The sequence below is a fragment of the Scyliorhinus torazame genome, chromosome 10, assembly GCF_047496885.1.
Source record: "Scyliorhinus torazame isolate Kashiwa2021f chromosome 10, sScyTor2.1, whole genome shotgun sequence".
Classification (NCBI taxonomy): Eukaryota; Metazoa; Chordata; class Chondrichthyes; order Carcharhiniformes; family Scyliorhinidae; genus Scyliorhinus; species Scyliorhinus torazame.
The window spans coordinates 262,032,614-262,051,366 of record NC_092716.1 but is presented as its reverse complement, the minus strand read 5'-3'; the positions used below and the strand labels follow the sequence as shown (position 1 = coordinate 262,051,366).

The window sequence follows — 18,753 nt, the reverse complement described above, 5'->3', positions numbered from 1 at the left end:
AGTGATGGAAAGGGATAGGTATATACCGAAGGGCAAGAGTTATATCTGGGGGAAAGGCAATTATGATGCGATGAGGCAAGACGTAGGATGCATCGGATGGAGAGGAAAACTGCAGGGGATGGGCACAATGGAAATGTGGAGCTTGTTCAAGTAACAGCTACTGCGTGTCCTTGATAAGTATGTACCTGTCAGGCAGGGAGGAAGTGGTCGAGCAAGGGAACTGTGGTTTACTAAAGCAGTCGAAACATTTGTCAAGAGAAAGAAGGTGGCTCATGTAAAGATGAGACATGAAGGTTCAGTTAGGGCGCTCGAGAGTTACAAGTTAGCCAGGAAGGACCTAAAGAAAGAGAGCTAAGAGCCAGGAGGGGACATGAGAAGTCTTTGGCAGGCAGGATCAAAGATAACCCTTTCTATAGATATGTCAGGAATAAACGAATGACTAGGGTAAGAGTAGGGCCAGTCAAGGACAGTGGTGGGAAGTTGTGCTTGGAGTCCGAGGAGATAGGAGAGGTGCTAAATGAATGAATATTTTTCGTCAGTGTTCACACCGGAAAAAGGCAATGTTGTCGAGGAGAATACTGAGATTCAGGCTACTAGACTAGAAGGGCTTGAGGTTCATAAAGAGGTGTTAGCAATTCTGGAAAGTGTGAAAATAGATAAGTCCCCTGGGCCGGATGGGATTTATCCTAGGATTCTCTGGGAAGCTAGGGAGGAGATTGCTGAGCCTTTGGCTTTGATCTTTAAGTCATCTTTGTCTACAGGAATAGTGCCAGAAGACTGGAGGATAGCAAATGTTGTCCCCTTGTTCAAGAAGGGGAGTAGAGACAACCCCGGTAACTATAGACCAGTGAGCCTTACTTCTGTTGTGGGCAAAATCTTGGAAAGGTTAATAAGAGATAGGATGTATAATCATCTGGAAAGGAATAATTTGATTAGAGATAGTCAACACGGTTTTGTGAAGGGTAGGTCGTGTCTCACAAACCTTATTGAGTTCTTTGAGAAGGTGACCAAACAGGTGGATGAAGGTAAAGCAGTTGATGTGGTGTATATCGATTTCAGTAAAGCATTTGATAATGTTCCCCAAGGTAGGCTACTGCAGAAAATACCGAGGCATGGAATTCAGGGTGATTTAGCAGTTTGGATCAGAAATTGACTAGCTGGAAGAAGACAAAGGGTGGTGGTTGATGGGAAATGTTCAGACTGGAGTCCAGTTACTAGTGGTGTACCACAAGGATCTGTTTTGGGGCCACTGCTGTTTGTCATTTTTATAAATGACCTGGAGGAGGGCATAGAAGGATGGGTGAGTAAATTTGCAGATGACACTAAAGTCGGTGGAGTTGTCGATAGTGTGGAAGGATGTAGCAGGTTACAGAGGGATATAGATAAGCTGCAGAGCTGGGCTGAGAGGTGGCAAATGGAGTTTAATGTCGAGAAGTGCGAGGTGATTCACTTTGGAAGGAATAACAGGAATGCGGAATATTTGGCTAATGGTAAAGTTCTTGAAAGTGTGGATGAGCAGAGGGATCTAGGTGTCCATGTACATAGATCCCTGAAAGTTGCCACCCAGGTTGATAGGGTTGTGAAGAAGGCCTATGGAGTGTTGGCCTTTATTGGTAGAGGGATTGAGTTCCAGAGTCGGGAGGTCATGTTGCAGCTGTACAGAACTCTGGTACGGCCGCATTTGGAGTATTGCGTACAGTTCTGGTCACCGCATTATAGGAAGGACGTGGAGGCTTTGGAGCGGGTGCAGAGGAGATTTACCAGGATGTTGCCTGGTATGGAGGGAAAATCTTATGAGGAAAGGCTGATGGACTTGAGGTTGTTTTCGTTGGAGAGAAGAAGGTTAAGAGGAGACTTAATAGAGGCATACAAAATGATCAGGGGGTTGGATAGGGTGGACAGTGAGAGCCTTCTCCCGCGGATGGAAATGGCTGGCACGAGGGGACATAACTTTAAACTGAGGGGTAATAGATATAGGACAGAGGTCAGAGGTAGGTTCTTTACGCAAAGAGTAGTGAGGCCGTGGAATGCCCTACCTGCTACAGTAGTGAACTCGCCAACATCGAGGGCATTTAAAAGTTTATTGGATAAACATATGGATGATAATGGCATAGTGTAGGTTAGATGGGTTTTGTTTTGGTGCAACATCGTGGGCCGAAGGGCCTGTACTGTGCTGTATTGTTCTATAGCTTTAAATTGAGGGGAAATAGATATAAGACAGATGTCAGAGGTAGGTTCTTTACTCAGAGAGTAGTAAGGGCATGGAATGCCTTGCCTGCAACAGTAGTGGACTCGCCAACACTAAGGGCATTCAAATGGTCATTGGATAGCCATATGGACGATAAGGGGACAGTGTAGATGGGCTTTAGAGTGGTTTCACAGTTCAGCGCAACATCGAGGGCCGAAGGGCCTGTACTGCGCTGTTATGTTCTATCAAAATAGGGTGGTAACATTGGATTAAAATTAATGTTCATCCCAGTTCCATCTGGATGACTATTGAAATGTTTCTAAACAAGGGCTACATTCAGTTTGTTTAACTCATGAATCTGAATGATGCACTTGGAAGCCTATTCATTAACCTATAGCCCTTAAGGAGAGGACTTTGCAAATTAAAATCCCCGATAACAAGAGTTCCTTTGATAAAATAAATGCATATGGGCAATTGCAATGCTAGCATGGTTCTTTGCAAAGAACCAGTGCTAAAGATACAATACAATAATTTTCAACTAACCAAGGTCATGACGCCGAGCCTGTCAATCTCATGAGCAGGATTTCGAGGGGTTCGCCTTGGCGTCGAGTGCCCACTACCAGGTGGAGAGGAATCAGCAAGGGATGAACCAGTAAATGAGGCAGGGAGTGTACCCCCTCTGTATCTGCACAGATTCAGACCATCAAGGCTACCACTTCCTACTCGGCTCTCGATTTCTTCAGCCCGCTGCTGTGTTGACTCCTTTTCTTCTTGGATCAGCCTGCAAAAGAATCACGTTGGATCTTAGTCTCCTTTTTCAATTTCTAACTCCAGTACGTTAATCTTCGCACAAAATATTGAACAAAAATAACTGGCGTGTTGTTAGTTTCTCAAGCTACCAAACGGGAATAATCAAATCAAGCAGCTGTGAACACCTTTACGGAGGGTAGAATCATAGCATGATTAACTTTGCACAGTAATTTAAATATTTAGTCATTTTGATCAGCATAAAAGTTTCAAACCCAACATTGTTAGTGCAGCGGTTTTCAGCCTGATGCTCCTTCTGAAACATCTCTACTGCTGTAGTTATCAACTAAAGTCACCTTTTCTGAAAAATAAATTATAATCAAATAAGACAAACCGTATTTCATTATTGATGGCATCCAACTGTTCCTGAAGCATCATGGCCAGAGTTTGGGCGTCAGCCTGACCACTTGGTGACAGCAGATCGACAGAGCTGAATATCGTCTCTCGATCATCTTCTGCGTCTGATACTTCAGCATCACTCTCAAAGGCCTGGGCCACATTAGCCAAGACACTGGCCTGCTGTGCACGCTCCCATTCTTGCTCATTCAGCGTCTGGACCTACTCAGAAAAGTGCAACGCAACAGATTCAGAAGCAAGACCCTGAAACGTGCAAAATGAAACAGGAGCACATTCAGCTCCTCAAGCCGGTTTTGCCATTTAATTTGATCGTAAATGATCTATACTCTAATCCCAGCCACCTGCCTTGGTCTGTAACATCAAGCACCCATGCCCAATAAAAATCTACTGATCTCCGTTTTCACATTTTCAAACATTTTCAGCCGTAACAGCTTTTTGGGAGAGTTGGTGTCCACTTTCAATGAGATGTTGCAAACAAATCACAAATCAAGCAACTGGAAAAGAGTCCTTATCTGCGTGATAAAGATCCATATCAGTGAATCAGCCACAAGTAGATTAATTGGCCAATCTTTGTAAAAGTTCAAATTAAATTTACAGACCCCTCAAAAAGTATCAATTAGGAAGATTTTCTTTTTATTGCATTAAAATATACTTTTTAATTCAAAGTACTGTATAATCATTACTTTTAGAACTCAATCCAGACAACTTAAATAAAGCTTGGAAATGGACAGGAGTGTGCAAATTTTGGAAATGCTAAGCAAGCCTGGCAATATCCGAGGAGGGAAGATCAGGGTCAACACTTCCGGTCGATGATTTTTCATTGGAAAAGAATGCCTAAAATAGCTATCAAAGATATTCAGATGGTCTGAAACCTGGCTCATATACCATACGTCCAGAGCAACCTAAACCTGTCACCGGCTCACCCATCTCTGTAATACAATGAATCTCGAGTGATATGACTAACACACGTTAAAATTATTACCATATTGGTACTGAAAACAATCAGGCCTCAGAGACACGATATATATTTACAACCTCACAAAACGTGCTCAAGATATGTGCAGTTCCTCCCCAAAAGCCCATTCTTCAATGTTTTTTACCCTACTTCATGCCAGGTCAAATTTGTCTGAAAACAGAAACATTCTGTTCATTCAGTCTTCCCCGAAACCATATTCCTTCGGAGGACTTGTACACTGCAAAATTGTTTTATCCCGGTCACTTATTTGCCACACAATTTTTGAAAAATATTATTTGTTCATGTGATGCGGGTGTTGCTAGCTAGGCCTGCATTTCTTATCCATCCCCAATTGCTGTCGAGGATGTGATGATGAGCTGCCTTCTTGAGCCGCTGCAGTCCTTGAGGTGTAGGTACACCCATACTGCTATAGGGGAGTTCCAGCATTTTGTCCCAGCAACAGTGAAGGAACAGTGATATATTTCCAAATCAGGATGCTGATTTACTTGGAGGTGGTGACGTTCCACATGCGTCTGCTGCCCTTGTCCCTCTAACTGGCAGAGGCGTGGGTTTGGAAGATGCTGTCGAAGGAGCCATGGCGAGTTGCTGCAGTGCATCGTGTAGATGGTACACGCTGCTGCCACTGGGCGTCAGTGGTGGAGGGAGTGAATGTTGAAAGTGGGGGATGGGGTGTCAATCAAACAGATTGCTTTGCCCTGCTAGTGGTGAGCTTGAGTGTTGGAGCTGCACTCATCCAGGCAAGTGGAGAAAATACCGTCACACTCCTGATTTGTGCCTTGGAGATGGTGGCAGGTTTTTGGGTGTCAGAAGGTGAGTTACTCCCCACAGGATTCCCAGTCTCTGACCTGCCCTTGTAGCTACAGTATTTATATGGCTGGTCCAGTTCAGTTTCTGGTCAATGGCAATCCCCAGGATGTCGAGAGTGGGAACGTCAGGAATAGTAATGTCACTGAACGTCATGGGGAGAAAATTAAATTCTCTCTTGTTGGAAATGGTCATTGTCTGGCACTTGTTTGGTGTGAATGCTGCTTGCCCAAGCCTGAACGTTGCCCAGGTCTTGCTGCATATGGATAAAAGACTGCTCCAGTATAATAAGAGCCGTGAATGGAGAATATTTTACAATCTTCCGCGAGCATCTCCATTTCTGACTTGGGGATGGTCATTAATGAAACAGCTGAAAATGGTTGAATCTAGGTTCGCCTGCAGCGCTGTCCCAGGATGGAGTTGACTGACTTCCAATAATCACGACGATCATCTTTTTGTGCGAGATATAACGCCAATCATTGGGGAGTTTTCCACCCGATTCTCGTTGACTCTAGTTTTGCTCGGGCTATTTGACGGAACACTCGGTGAGATGTTACCTTCACGTCAAGGACAATTCGCTCTCACCTTAAGTTCAACTCTTTTAGATCAAAACTGTAATGAGGTCAGGAGCTGAATGGCTCTAGTAAAATCCAAACTGAGCAATAAGTGAGCAGGTAATTGCCCAGTAAGTGCCACTTGATAGCGCCATTGGCACCACCTTCGATCACTTTCTTGATGATTGAGTGTAGACTGGTGGGGTGATAATTGGCCAGTTGGATTTGTCCTGCTTTTTGCAGACAGGGCATACCTTTTCCACACTGCCAGATCGGTGGCAGTTGTACTCTGACAGCTTGGCTAGGAGCATGGCTAGTTCTGGAGCACACAACCTCTGTACTATTGCCAGAATACAGTCAGCACCCATAGCCTTTGGAGTATCCAGTGCTGTTTAGTGATACCTTGTGGAGGGAATTGAATTGACTGAAGACTGTCACCTGTGATTCTGGGACTTCAGGTAAAGGTCGAGATGGACCCTCAGGGTGGGAGCGGTGGCGTAGTGGTATTGTCACTGGACTAGTAACCAGAGACCCTGGGCAAATTCTGAGGATAACAATCTGGAACAAAGTCTAAGGATGACCATGCAACCATTGTCGATTGTCGTAAAAACCCATCTGGTACATTCATGCCCTTTAGGGAAGGAAATCTGCCGTCCTTACCTGGCCTGGTCTACATGTGACTCCAGACCCACAGCAATGTGGTTGACTCTTAAAAATGCCCTCTGGAGTGGAGGGCAGTTGGGAATGGCCAATAAATGCCGGCCCAGCCAGAGATACCCACATGCAGCGAATGATTTTTGTTTTTTACAAATCCATTCAGCACTTCTGGCTGAAGATGACTGCAAATGTCTTGGCCTGGTCTTGTGCTGGGCTCTCCCATCATTGAATATGGGGATATTTATGGAACCTCCTCCTCTACTGAGATAGCAGTTGTCCACCATTCACAACTGGGTGTATCAGGATTGGGGAGTCCAGATCTGATACGGTCATTGTGATATTGCTCAGCTCTGTCTATGACTTGCTGCTTTTGTTTGACATGCAAGTAATTCTGTGTTGCAGCTTCACCAGGTTGACATCTCATTTTAGGTATACTAAAAACAGAAAATGCTGGACAATCTCACAGGTCTGACAGTATCTGTGGAAAGAGAAGGGAGCTAACGTTTCGAGTCTGGATGACTATTTGTCAGAGCTGGAGAGAACTGGAAATAGGATCAGATTTATACTGTTCTGGTGGTGGTGGTGGTGGTGGTTGGGGGGTGGGGAGAAGAGAGAGAGAGAGAGAGAGAGAGAGAGAGAGAGAGAGAGAGAGAGAGGAGAGAGAGAGAGAGGAGAGAGAGAGAGAGGAGAGAGAGAGAAAGGAGAGAGAGAGAGAGAGAGAGAGAGAGAGAGAGAGAGAGAGAGAGAGAGGAGAGAGAGAGAGAGAGAGAGAGAGAGGAGAGAGAGAGAGCGAGAGAGAGAGGAGAGAGAGAGCGAGAGAGAGAGAGAGCGAGAGAGAGAGCGAGAGCGAGAGAGGGAGGAAAGTGGTGGGGCTGGATAGGGGGCCAGGCAAAAACATTGTGGGCAGAAAGACAAAGGGAATGTAAATGGTGGCAATCAACACTAAGAAGGATGTTGATAGTGACACATTTAGAGATCAGATTGTGTGAATGGCAGAACAAAGGTAAGCAGTGAGTCAAAGGACAACTAGGAACAGGTGGTTCAAGTGGGGGACAGTGGTGAAGAGAAAACGGATCGACGTAAGAAATGAAAATAAATATGTTTTTTAGGTATGCCCGGTGCTGCCTGTGACGGGTCCTTCTGCACCCTTCATTGAACCAGGATTGATTGCTTGGCTTGCTGGTAGCTGTAGAATGGGGGATATGCTGAGCTAGGAGGTTACAGATTGTGATTGCATACAATTCAGCTGCTGGTAATGACCCACAGCACCTCATGAATGCCCAGTTTTAAACTGTTTGAAATCTATCCCATTTAGCGAGGTAGTCACTGCTAAAAATGTTGTCATCGACAGATGTATTCGCGACAGATAGAATGGTGAGGACGAGGTCAAGTAGGTTTTCCCTCTTGTTGTTTCCCTCATTACCCACCAAAGAGCCAACCTAGCAGTATGGCCTAAAGGACTTAGCCAGCTTGGTCAGTCGTGGTACTCCCAAGTATTGGTAATGGACAATGAAGTCCCCTGCCGAGAGTACATTCTGTGCCCTTGCCACCCTTGGTGCTTCCCCCCAGGGCCACAAAGGGTTTTTTAGTCCCTTGGCTAAACCAATGAAGATCCAGGCCTAAAATTAAATCCAACTGTATTGTTGAATACCTAAGAAACATCAAACTCAGGAGGCAGTGCAAACATCAGTTCCTCTCAACGACAAAACCAAAACGTTGCAAAGACCTTCAGCTCAACACTTTGATTTCATGGCTTAATAAGTTTTTGTTTTAAAATGCGAAATAAAAGTTTTTATTTCTTCCTTTCTCTTCCTTTCCCACCTGCTGTAAATTGTGTGCCTGGCTGTCATGTGATGCAAATCAGTAGTACAGAATAAAGGGCGCGATTCTCCGACCCCCCACCGGGTCGGGGAATCGCCGGGGGCTGGCGTGAATCCCGCCCCCCCGTGTCCCGCATTCTCCACCACCAGAGATTCGGCGGGGGCGGGAATCGCGCTGCGCCGGTCGGCGGGCCCACCCCCGGCGATTCTCCGGCCCGCGATGGGCCGAAGTCCCGCCGCTGTCAACCCTCTCCCGCCGGCGTGGATTAAACCATCTTTTGAACGGCGGGACAAGGCGGCACGGGTGGGCTCCGGGGTCCTGGGCGATCTGGTCCCGGGGGTGCCCCCACGGTGGCCTGGCCCGCGATCGGAGGCCACCGATCCGCGGGCGGGCCTGTGCCGTGATGGCACTCTTTTTCCTCTACCTTCGTCATGGTCTTCGCTATGGCGGAGGCGGAAGAGACCCCCTCCCCTGCGCATGCGCGGGGATGACGTTAGCAGCCGCTGACGCACCCGGGCATGCGTCGCCCGCCGAAGACCTTTCGGCGCTGGCTGGCGTAGCGCCAAAGGCCTTGCCCGCCAGCCGGCGGAGCGGAAACCACTCCGGCGAGGGCCTGGCCCCTAAAGGTGCGGAGACTTCCGCACCTTTAGGGGGCAGCCCGACGCCGGAGTGGTTCCCGCCACTCCATTACGCCAGAACCCCCCACCCCGCCGGGTAGGGGAGAATCCCGCCCAAAGTCTCAGAGGAGAAGGTTAAAGCTAACTTCTATAATGCACAGAACCCCAGAGGTTTACTGAACAGAAAGAGACCATTCAGCTCATTACATCTGTGCTGGAGTGCATTACCTCCTTGTAGAGCATTCCTAAAACTAATCCATCGCCCTGTGCTCTCCTCATAGGCTTGTAACTTTCGATATTTCAAATGCTTATCCACACCATTCCCTTAAAAGATTAATGATGTGAAGATGCCGGCGTTGGACTGGGGTGAGCACAGTAAGAAGTCTTACAACACCAGGTTAAAGTCCAACAGGTTTGTTTCGAATCACTAGCTGTCGGAGCACTGCTCCTTCATTCACCTGAGGAAGGAGCAGTGCTCCGAAAGCTAGTGATTCGAAACAAACTTGTTGGACTTTAACCTGGCATTGTAAGACTTCTTACTGTACTTAAAAGATCCAACAGTCTTTGCCTCAACCTTCCGGTAATGTGTTTCATCCTTCTCATTTGCCCAAGTGGCTAGGAAAACGAAAGTGGTGAGTGTTTAAAGGCTGGTGTTTCTATCAGAAATAAATATCTTTCTGGGCAGTTAATAAACATGCAAGCTCCAAAAAACATTCAGTACTCAAAATAAATAATCTGCACTGTTTCCCTTATGATCCCAAATATTTGGGATGACCCAGTTAGGATGCCAAAACTTTACGTTTAAAGTAGATAAAGTTTGAGATCCAGGGTACTTACTAAGAAAATAACGCAACAATTGAACAAATAAAATAATCCTTACCATATAAAGTTTGAAAAATAAAACAATTTACAATTTCTATTTTATACTCCAAAGTTCAGGATTAACAGAAGGTAAATGTGAATTAGAACAAAGAACAATACAGCACAGGCTGGCCAAGCCTGTACTGGTCATAATACCAACCTTTGCCAAAACCCTCAGCACTTCCTTGTGCCGTATCCCTCTATACCCATCCTATCCATGTGTTTGTCAAGATGTCTTTTGAACGCCGTTAATGTATCTGCTTCCACAACCTCCCCTGGCAACACGTTCCAGGCACTCACCACCCACTGTGTAAAAAACCTGCCTCGCACAACTCCTCTAAACTTTCCACACGGACCTTAAACTTATGCCTGCTGGTGACTGACCACACCACCCTGGGGAAGAGTGCCTGCCCACTCTATCCATGCCCCTCACAATCTTGTAGACCTCTATGAGGTCACCCCTAAATCTCCGTCTTTCTAATGAAAACAGTCCGAGTTTATTCAGCCTCTCGACATAGCTAACACCCTCCATACCAGGCAAAATGCTGGTAAACTTCCTCTGCACCCTCTCCAGAGCCTCCACATCCTTCTGGTAGAGTGGCGACTAGAATTGTGCACAATATTCCAAGTGCGGCCATACCAAGTTTCTTTACAACTGTAGCATGACTTGCCAGTTTTTATACTCGATACCCCGTCCAATGAAGGCAAGCAGGTATGCTTTCTTGACTACCTTGTCCACTTGTGTTGCCACTTTCAAAGATCAGTGGACCTGTACACCCAGATCTCCCTGGCTTTCTATATTCCTCAGAATTTTGCCATTTACAGTATACAGTTTTGCCATTTATGGTATATTAATAGGCAAATTGTAGTAAAACGTTATCAGTCTGCACAATTAATGGACCAAGATAGATCCTAAGGATTTCTCACTGACCCACCAAGATGGCAGTGATCACAGTTACACACTCTCATTAAACCTCTGTCTCCGTTATGAAGAATTGCAAGTCTTCAGTCTGTTCTTTCAAAGTTCTACCCTCAGAATTCCCACAAAGCGACTGACTCCCTCAACAACTGTTTACCTCCCAGGGTTTCAAGTTCGTCTGCCTGGATTCCTGACTCTGCATTAGGGTTAATGTACACCAGCACCAACTCAGCCGACCAGAACACCACTGCTCCAAGATGCCCCTTTGCCCCAACAGACGGCAGCATAGAATCACCAACCTTTCAGCTTTCTCGGCATCTTCCTAGTCCTCACCACACGGAGCCCGTCAACCACAGCACTTTTACTGCTTGGAACCTCTATCTTCACTCTCCCCAGTGGTTTCACTTCTTGCTGTTTCCATTCAGTGTTCTCCTTTTCAAGTGGTTCCTACCGGTGCTTTGTTTCCCTGGTTCTCTCTCCCTGGGACCTCCTTAGGCTCTCTCTTTAGGACCTCTCCTTGACCCAGCGTTCCTTTTCTTAAGGCACCCCACTCCATGATCTCAAGGGCCATGGATATTTGGAATTCTCTAGCCCTGGGGAGTCTCAATCATGGAGTATACTCAAGACAGAGACTCGACTTTTGGACACCAAGGGAATATGCAGATGGTCCGGGAAGGTGGCACTGAAGCAGAAGATCAGTCATAATCATACTGAACGATGTACCAGGTTCGAAGGCCTGAATGGGCAACTCCTGCTCCTATTTCTCAGATTCTTACAAGTTTGCTACTCACAATGATAAAAGAATTGAAAAATCACAACACAAGTTCTACTTTGAACATTTTGAAATAATCTGGGATTGTAAAACATTTGCACACAACACACGGCACAAAGAACTTACATGCTGCAGTAATCCACCAGAAAAGTAGCAGAAAACAGAGAATGGTATACATCAGTTACGTATTTCAATGAGAGGAAAGTAGTAAAATTATATTGCAAGGCGAGGTTAATATTCCCTAACAAAACAAATTATGAAAAGATCTAGTAACAAAATTGCACAGAAACTGTAAATGACTATTTAGCAGGAGGGTATCAGCAAAAACGAACAACACAAGAGTTACTCAAGCGGCTAAAGCTCTGCTGATAACAAACTGGTGCCACCACCTGACCTATAGGCAATGCAAGAAACAGATGGAATAAAATAATGAATCACGAAGAACAATTTACTTTTGAAACATTGGGCAGTACTAGGTTAGGATTACCGGTAAATACAACAATAACATTGAAAAATCCCACCCACCCTTATTTGCGGCGATCTGTACATTAAAAGTACTGCAACTAATACGCAGACATCACCTCCAGAATAGCAGAATATCTATCAATGGAATAGGTTTCTGAGAATGTATCTAAATTGGCACCCACCTAACATTATGAAAGATGCTTCGAATGTTATAGCAATAGCAACCAAATGAGATTATATTTTGTTGCTGGAAAAGTTATTCTATTGACATTATTGTCATCGGTATTGCTATTTCACAGCATTTGTGTGGATATTATAACAGTGAATCTGCACTCAGTAATTATTGCCATGTGCAGTAACCCCAGTGAGCTGACAACACTCAGCAACTGTTTCCAGTCCATATCCACACCAGCTCTCACCGTGTGGAAAAACAAAAAGCCTTCCTTTTTATTTGTAAAGATTCCTGTTCATAATAGAATATTTCTTTAACCCACAATACTGCTGAATCACTGGCCTGCAAATACTGAATGCCAATTTTCCTCCTCTTATTCAATTTTTTATTTCTGTTCTCTTCTATTTCTGCATTTTTATCTTTCTCACTTCTCTCTTCTTCACTCAAACTTTTCTCAATAGCACAAAAGGAAGAAAATAAGAGAAGATACATTATATTCACATGCAAGTATCACTTCAGTTGGGGCTTTGACATACCCCAGATACCATACTCCTTCAAATTAAAAAACATAAACATGGTTGTATGCCTTTTAGTAGGACCACATTACAGCGATGTATAATGCAGTCCATCACCGAGCAGATTTTAAACCTAAGTGCATTTTGAGTGGGTGCATGGGGAGGAGTCCAGGACAGGGAAGGTTGAGACTTTCCCTGTGGGATTTGGAAGAACACTCCTGCCCCCAGCACAGTTTTACAGTTACCTTGCTGGGTTTGCCAACCAACTACAACCCTGCTTGAGAGCGTACAGGAAAACTGTGACTATGTCCAGTTAAAATGTAATAAGGGCCCCATTGACGTAACGGGAAATCAGATGCTTGCCTGCAGGTGTCTCGTCAGCCCACAAGTTAAAATTCAAAATAATGTGTACAAGTCAAGTTCCGAAAAGGTAAGGAACCTGCTCTTCGGGTAGGTAAAGTTAAAATCAAACCTCATTCCCTAGAGTGCTGGATACATACGTTTTGAGGACATAATGTGGCTAGATAAATGGTTTCCAAACACGATGAAAGAAGCATACAAAACTGTAACATTGCGAGAAAGAATGAAGCAAGAAATTGCACCTTCGAAGGTTCATCTCGTAAAGCTGCTAAGCGTCCCTTCTGAGGTCTACGTAATACTGATGCACCGCTGTATGGATCTGGGTGTATGTCTACCTCCGATGTAGATGCTAATGGGTACCTAAAATCAGAGGTACTACCTAAATGTGACCTGCTAGAACAAAACATATTCAATATTAATTACATATTTTTGCGGAAACTTCAGTGATTGCACCCAGCAAGAAGCCTCATTTAATGGTGTGAGAATGTTAATAGGAAAATAGCTTCTTTAACCCACATTCCCCAGATACCACTGCTGGGAGCACCGAATTTCATTTTTAAATCAAAAGAGCATTTTGTCAGATGATAATTCATTAACTGAAATCAGTAATATCAAATACATCAACAATACAGTTCCTAAAATCAAACAGCCCTCATGCAAGAAATAAATGCAAACCATATGCGTACATTAAAGGGTAAAACAGCACTATGCAGGATAGTTATCATTAAAGCCACATTGCAATTACAAAACAGCTGCATCAAGCAATAACATAGGATTGCATGTATGATAGCGGTACATTATTATTTTTCCATTCAAGATGCAGACAATCGATTAAAAGGTAGATTAATGAATTTGTGCACCCAAATTCCTGTCATGCATTCATGCTACATGAAGCCTAGCCTCAAATGCGGTTTCCCCTTCTGTTGCAAATATTTTGGTATGAAATATTTGCCAAGAAACGCACTGCATTTCGCTGTAATTTAGAAGTTCACATAGATACAGATTGCAGGTATAGGAGCATTTACACATGCTTAGTTCCAGTGTGAAATAAAGTCCCTTTAAAATGATGCCAAATTTGCACAGTGCAAATTAGCATCAACATCCAAACCCCGAACAGGCGCCGGAATGTGGCGACTAGGGGCTTTTCACAGTAACTTCATTGAAGCCTACTTGTGACAATAAGCGATTTTCATTTCATTTCAAACTCATTTCTAGGGCAAAGTAGAGTGAGGTTGCTTCTTTCCAAAGTCATGACAGGCTTGGGCTCAAGCATCAAGCTCAACTTTGATTGCAACTTTCTGGTTACATCTACACTACAGTTTAAAGTGTGCAATTACACAGTAATGTTGCTCCCGAGTTATCTATTTCATTGGTAATGGCAAACAGTAGAATTTGTCAGTTGTGTCTTTCGTAGGCAGGGCTAAGTTATGGGGGCAAAGGTTTCATGAGGCCAGAATCTGCTCGAATTTGAGACGTCACATTTTCTTCTCCAAACTATTAGAAATCTTATCAATTGATTAAAAATACAAGAGAGAAGTTGAAAGGGTCAACACAATTTGCAAGTTATAAAATTTATATTGTGGAGAAAAGTTTATTTGCCACAGCGGCTTCACCGAGATGTCACTAATTGGTATTATGGACCAGGTTTACGGGAAGTGTACTACGGACTAGGTAGGCACATTCGCGAGAGTAAGCCACATGTTAAATGTAAACCGGATCCCCGTATTCCAAGGAAGCAAATCTGGGATTGCATTCAAATCGGTTTTTCAGTGTTTTATCCTGAGAAATAATTGGTCAGGTTGATTCAGAAATCCTAATTTTCCATCTCAGTGCCATTACTGCTGATCTGTTTGCCAAAAGAAAATGTCCAAAATATAATGTTTCAAGTCGATACATGTAATAAGTAACTGAAGGTTACTGATTAACTTACTTACCTTGCAGGTCAGCTGTTTAATTCGGGAGTGAGAGCCGGGACCTTAGAAACAGCGCGGGAATTTGAAAAAGCGCGGGAGCTGCGAGGCAGAGGGGACCGTTTAAAAGGTCGCTGCCTGGGTGAGGTAAGTACTGATTAACAACTTACTTACCTTGCAGGCCAAGTCGATTTCAGCAGTAACGGAGCAGGCTAGTCCATTACAGCGGGGGCAGTGCGGAAGTGATTTCTGGGAGATAAGTCTCTCCTTTAAATTTTTTTTTTTTTAATTTTAGTGTTTAAGGTGCGAACAGGAAGTCGACCCGCGGACTTCTGGGAAGACCCTCACCAATAAATTCTGGTGGAGAGGAAACCCGAGACACTACACGTGTAGTGTCTCCCACCCGCCCTCCTCCCTTTCAGGGAGCGAGGATGGAAGCTCAGAACTAGAACAAACAGAGTTGTTATCTCTGGGTTGTTGCCCGTGCCACGTGATAGTGAGATGAGGAATAGGGAGAGAGAGCAATTAAACACGTGGCTACAGGGATGGTGCAGGCGGGAGGGATTCAGATTTCTGGATAACTGGGGCTCTTTCTGGGGAAGGTGGGACCTCTACAGACAGGATGGTCTACATCTGAACCTGCGGGGCACAAATATCCTGGGGGGGGAGATTTGTTAGTGCTCTTTGGGGGGGTTTAAACTAATGCAGCAGGGGCATGGGAACCTGGATTGTAGTTTTAGGGTAAGGGAGAATGAGAGTATAGAGGTCAGGAGCTCAGATTTGACGTCGCAGGAGGGGGCCAGTGTTCAGGTAGGTGGTTTGAAGTGTGTTTACTTCAATGCCAGGAGCATACGAAATAAGGTAGGGGAACTGGCAGCATGGGTTGGTACCTGGGACTTCGATGTTGTGGCCATTTCGGAGACATGGATAGAGCAGGGACAGGAATGGATGTTGCAGGTTCCGGGGTTTAGGTGTTTTAGTAAGCTCAGAGAAGGAGGCAAAAGAGGGGGAGGTGTGGCGCTGCTAGTCAAGAGCAGTATTACGGTGGCGGAGAGGATGCTAGATGGGGACTCATCTTCCGAGGTAGTATGGGCTGAGGTTAGAAACATGAAAGGAGAGGTCACACTGTTGGGAGTCTTCTATAGGCCTCCAAATAGTTCTAGGGATGTAGAGGAAAGGATGGCGAGGATGATCCTGGATAAGAGCGAAAGTAACAGGGTAGTTATTACGGGAGACTTTAACTTTCCAAATATTGACTGGAAAAGATATAGTTCGAGTACATTAGATGGGTCGTTTTTTGTACAGTGTGTGCAGGAGGGTTTCCTGACACAGTTTGTTGACAGGCCAACAAGAGGCGAGGCCACATTGGATTTGGTTTTGGGTAATGAACCAGGCCAGGTGTTGGATTTGGAGGTAGGTGAGCACTTTGGGGACAGTGACCACAATTCGGTGACGTTTACGTTAAGGATGGAAAGGGATAAGTATACACCGCAGGGCAAGAGTTATAGCTGGGGGAAGGGAAATTATGATGCCATTAGACGTGACTTGGGGGGGATAAGGTGGAGAAGTAGGCTGCAAGTGTTGGACACACTGGATAAGTGGAGCTTGTTCAAGGATCAGCTACTGCGTGTTCTTGATAAGTATGTACCGGTCAGGCAGGGAGGAAGGTGCCGAGCGAGGGAACCGTGGTTTACCAAAGAAGTGGAATCTCTTGTTAAGAGGAAGAAGGAGGCCTATGTGAAGATGAAGTGTGAAGTTTCAGTTGGGGCGATGGATAGTTACAAGGTAGCGAGGAAGGATCTAAAGAGAGAGCTAAGACGAGCAAGGAGGGGACATGAGAAGTATTTGGCAGGAAGGATCAAGGAAAACCCAAAAGCTTTCTATAGGTATGTCAGGAATAAGCGAATGACTAGGGAAAGAGTAGGACCAGTCAAGGACAGGGATGGGAAGTCGTGTGTAGAGTCTGAAGAGATAGGCGAGATACTAAATGAATATTTTTCGTCAGTATTCACTCAGGAAAAAGATAATGTTGTGGAGGAGAATGCTGAGCTCCAGGTAAATAGATCAGATGGCATTGAGGTACGTAGGGAAGAGGTGTTGGCAATTCTGGACAGGCTGAAAATAGATAAGTCCCCGGGACCTGATGGGATTTATCCTAGGATTCTCTGGGAGGCCAGGGAAGAGATTGCTGGACCATTGGCTTTGATTTTTATGTCATCATTGGCTACAGGAATAGTGCCAGAGGACTGGAGGATAGCAAATGTGGTCCCTTTGTTCAAAAAGGGGAGCAGAGACAACCCCGGCAACTATAGACCGGTGAGCCTCACGTCTGTAGTGGGTAAAGTCTTGGAGGGGATTATAAGAGACGAGATTTATAATCATCTAGATCGGAATAATATGATCAGGGATAGTCAGCATGGCTTTGTGAAGGGTAGGTCATGCCTCACAAACCTTATCGAGTTCTTTGAGAAGGTGACTGAACAGGTAGACGAGGGTAGAGCAGTTGATGTGGTGTATATGGATTTCAGCAAAGCGTTTGATAAGGTTCCCCACGGTAGGCTATTGCAGAAAATACGGAGGCTGGGGATTGAGGGTGATTTAGAGATGTGGATCAGAAATTGGCCAGCTGAAAGAAGACAGAGGGTGGTGGTTGATGGGAAATGTTCAGAATGGAGTTCAGTCACAAGTGGAGTACCACAAGGATCTGTTCTGGGGCCGTTGCTGTTTGTCATTTTTATCAACGACCTAGAGGAAGGCGCAGAAGGGTGGGTGAGTAAATTTGCAGACGATACTAAAGTCGGTGGTGTTGTCGATAGTGTGGAAGGATGTAGCAGGTTACAGAGGGATATAGATAAGCTGCAGAGCTGGGCTGAGAGATGGCAAATGGAGTTTAATGTAGAGACGTGTGAGGTGATTCACTTTGGAAGGAATAACAGGAATGTGGAATATTTGGCTAATGGAAAAGTTCTTGAAAGTGTGGATGAGCAGAGGGATCTAGGTGTCCATGTACATAGATCCCTGAAAGTTGCCACCCCGGTTGATAGGGTGGTGAAGAAGGCCTATGGAGTGTTGGCCTTTATTGGTAGAGGGATTGAGTTCCGGAGTCAGGAGGTCATGTTGCAGCTGTACAGAACTCTGGTACGGCCGCATTTGGAGTATTGCGTACAGTTCTGGTCACCGCATTATAGGAAGGACGTGGAGGCTTTGGAGCGGGTGCAGAGGAGATTTACCAGGGTGTTGCCTGGTATGGAGGGAAAATCTTATGAGGAAAGGCTGATGGACTTGAGGTTGTTTTCGTTGGAGAGAAGAAGGTTAAGAGGAGACTTAATAGAGGCATACAAAATGATCAGGGGGTTGGATGGGGTGGACAGTGAGAGCCTTCTCCCGCGGATGGAAATGGCTGGCACGAGGGGACATAACTTTAAACTGAGGGGTAATAGATATAGGACAGAGGTCAGAGGTAGGTTCTTTACGCAAAGAGTAGTGAGGCCGTGGAATGCCCTACCTGCTACAGTAGTGAACTCGCCAACATTGAGGGCATTTAAAAGTTTATTGGATAAACATGTGGATGATAATGGTATAGTGTAGGTTAGATGGCTTTTGTTTTGGTGCAACATCGTGGGCCGAAGGGCCTGTACTGCGCTGTATTGTTCTATGTTCTATGAAGGAGTATTGTGCTGTTCTTGGACAAGGAGCAAGTTAAAAGCAAATTAAAACGAGTGTTCCAAATTACTTCTCAAAAAGTTGTTGGATGAGGAATTTGGGGTGGCGGAGACCGGAGGAAAGACAAGGTGAAAAGGGTAGCAAGACACAAGTCACCAGAGTGCATTCCAGCAGGCGGAACAGAGATTACGGAAGGATCTGTCACCAAAAATAACCAGGTGGAGGTGGGTAGAGAGGGCCAGAGTTATAAGTAAGAAGTCTTACAACACCAGGTTAAAGTCCAACAGGTTTGTTTCAAACACTAGCGTTCGGAGCACTGCTCCTTCCTCAGGTGA

At 45.1% G+C, this 18,753-nt stretch overlaps 1 protein-coding gene across 9 annotated transcripts in view; it reads right to left on the bottom strand.

The window, feature by feature from the left end:
• Window positions 1–18,753, bottom strand: part of LOC140384757 (liprin-alpha-1-like) — a 227,329-nt gene that overhangs the window by 79,194 nt on the left and 129,382 nt on the right. For 8 of the 9 annotated variants that reach the window (XM_072466751.1, XM_072466747.1, XM_072466743.1 and 5 more), the window contains 3 exons: window positions 13,088–13,238; window positions 3,330–3,553; window positions 2,732–2,969 (listed from right to left, as the gene is read on the bottom strand). In XM_072466751.1, coding sequence (XP_072322852.1) covers window positions 2,732–2,969; window positions 3,330–3,553; window positions 13,088–13,238 — 613 coding nt within the window. The remainder of the gene's footprint in view (window positions 1–2,731; window positions 2,970–3,329; window positions 3,554–13,087; window positions 13,239–18,753) is intronic. The other variant, XM_072466744.1, reaches the window with a different exon arrangement.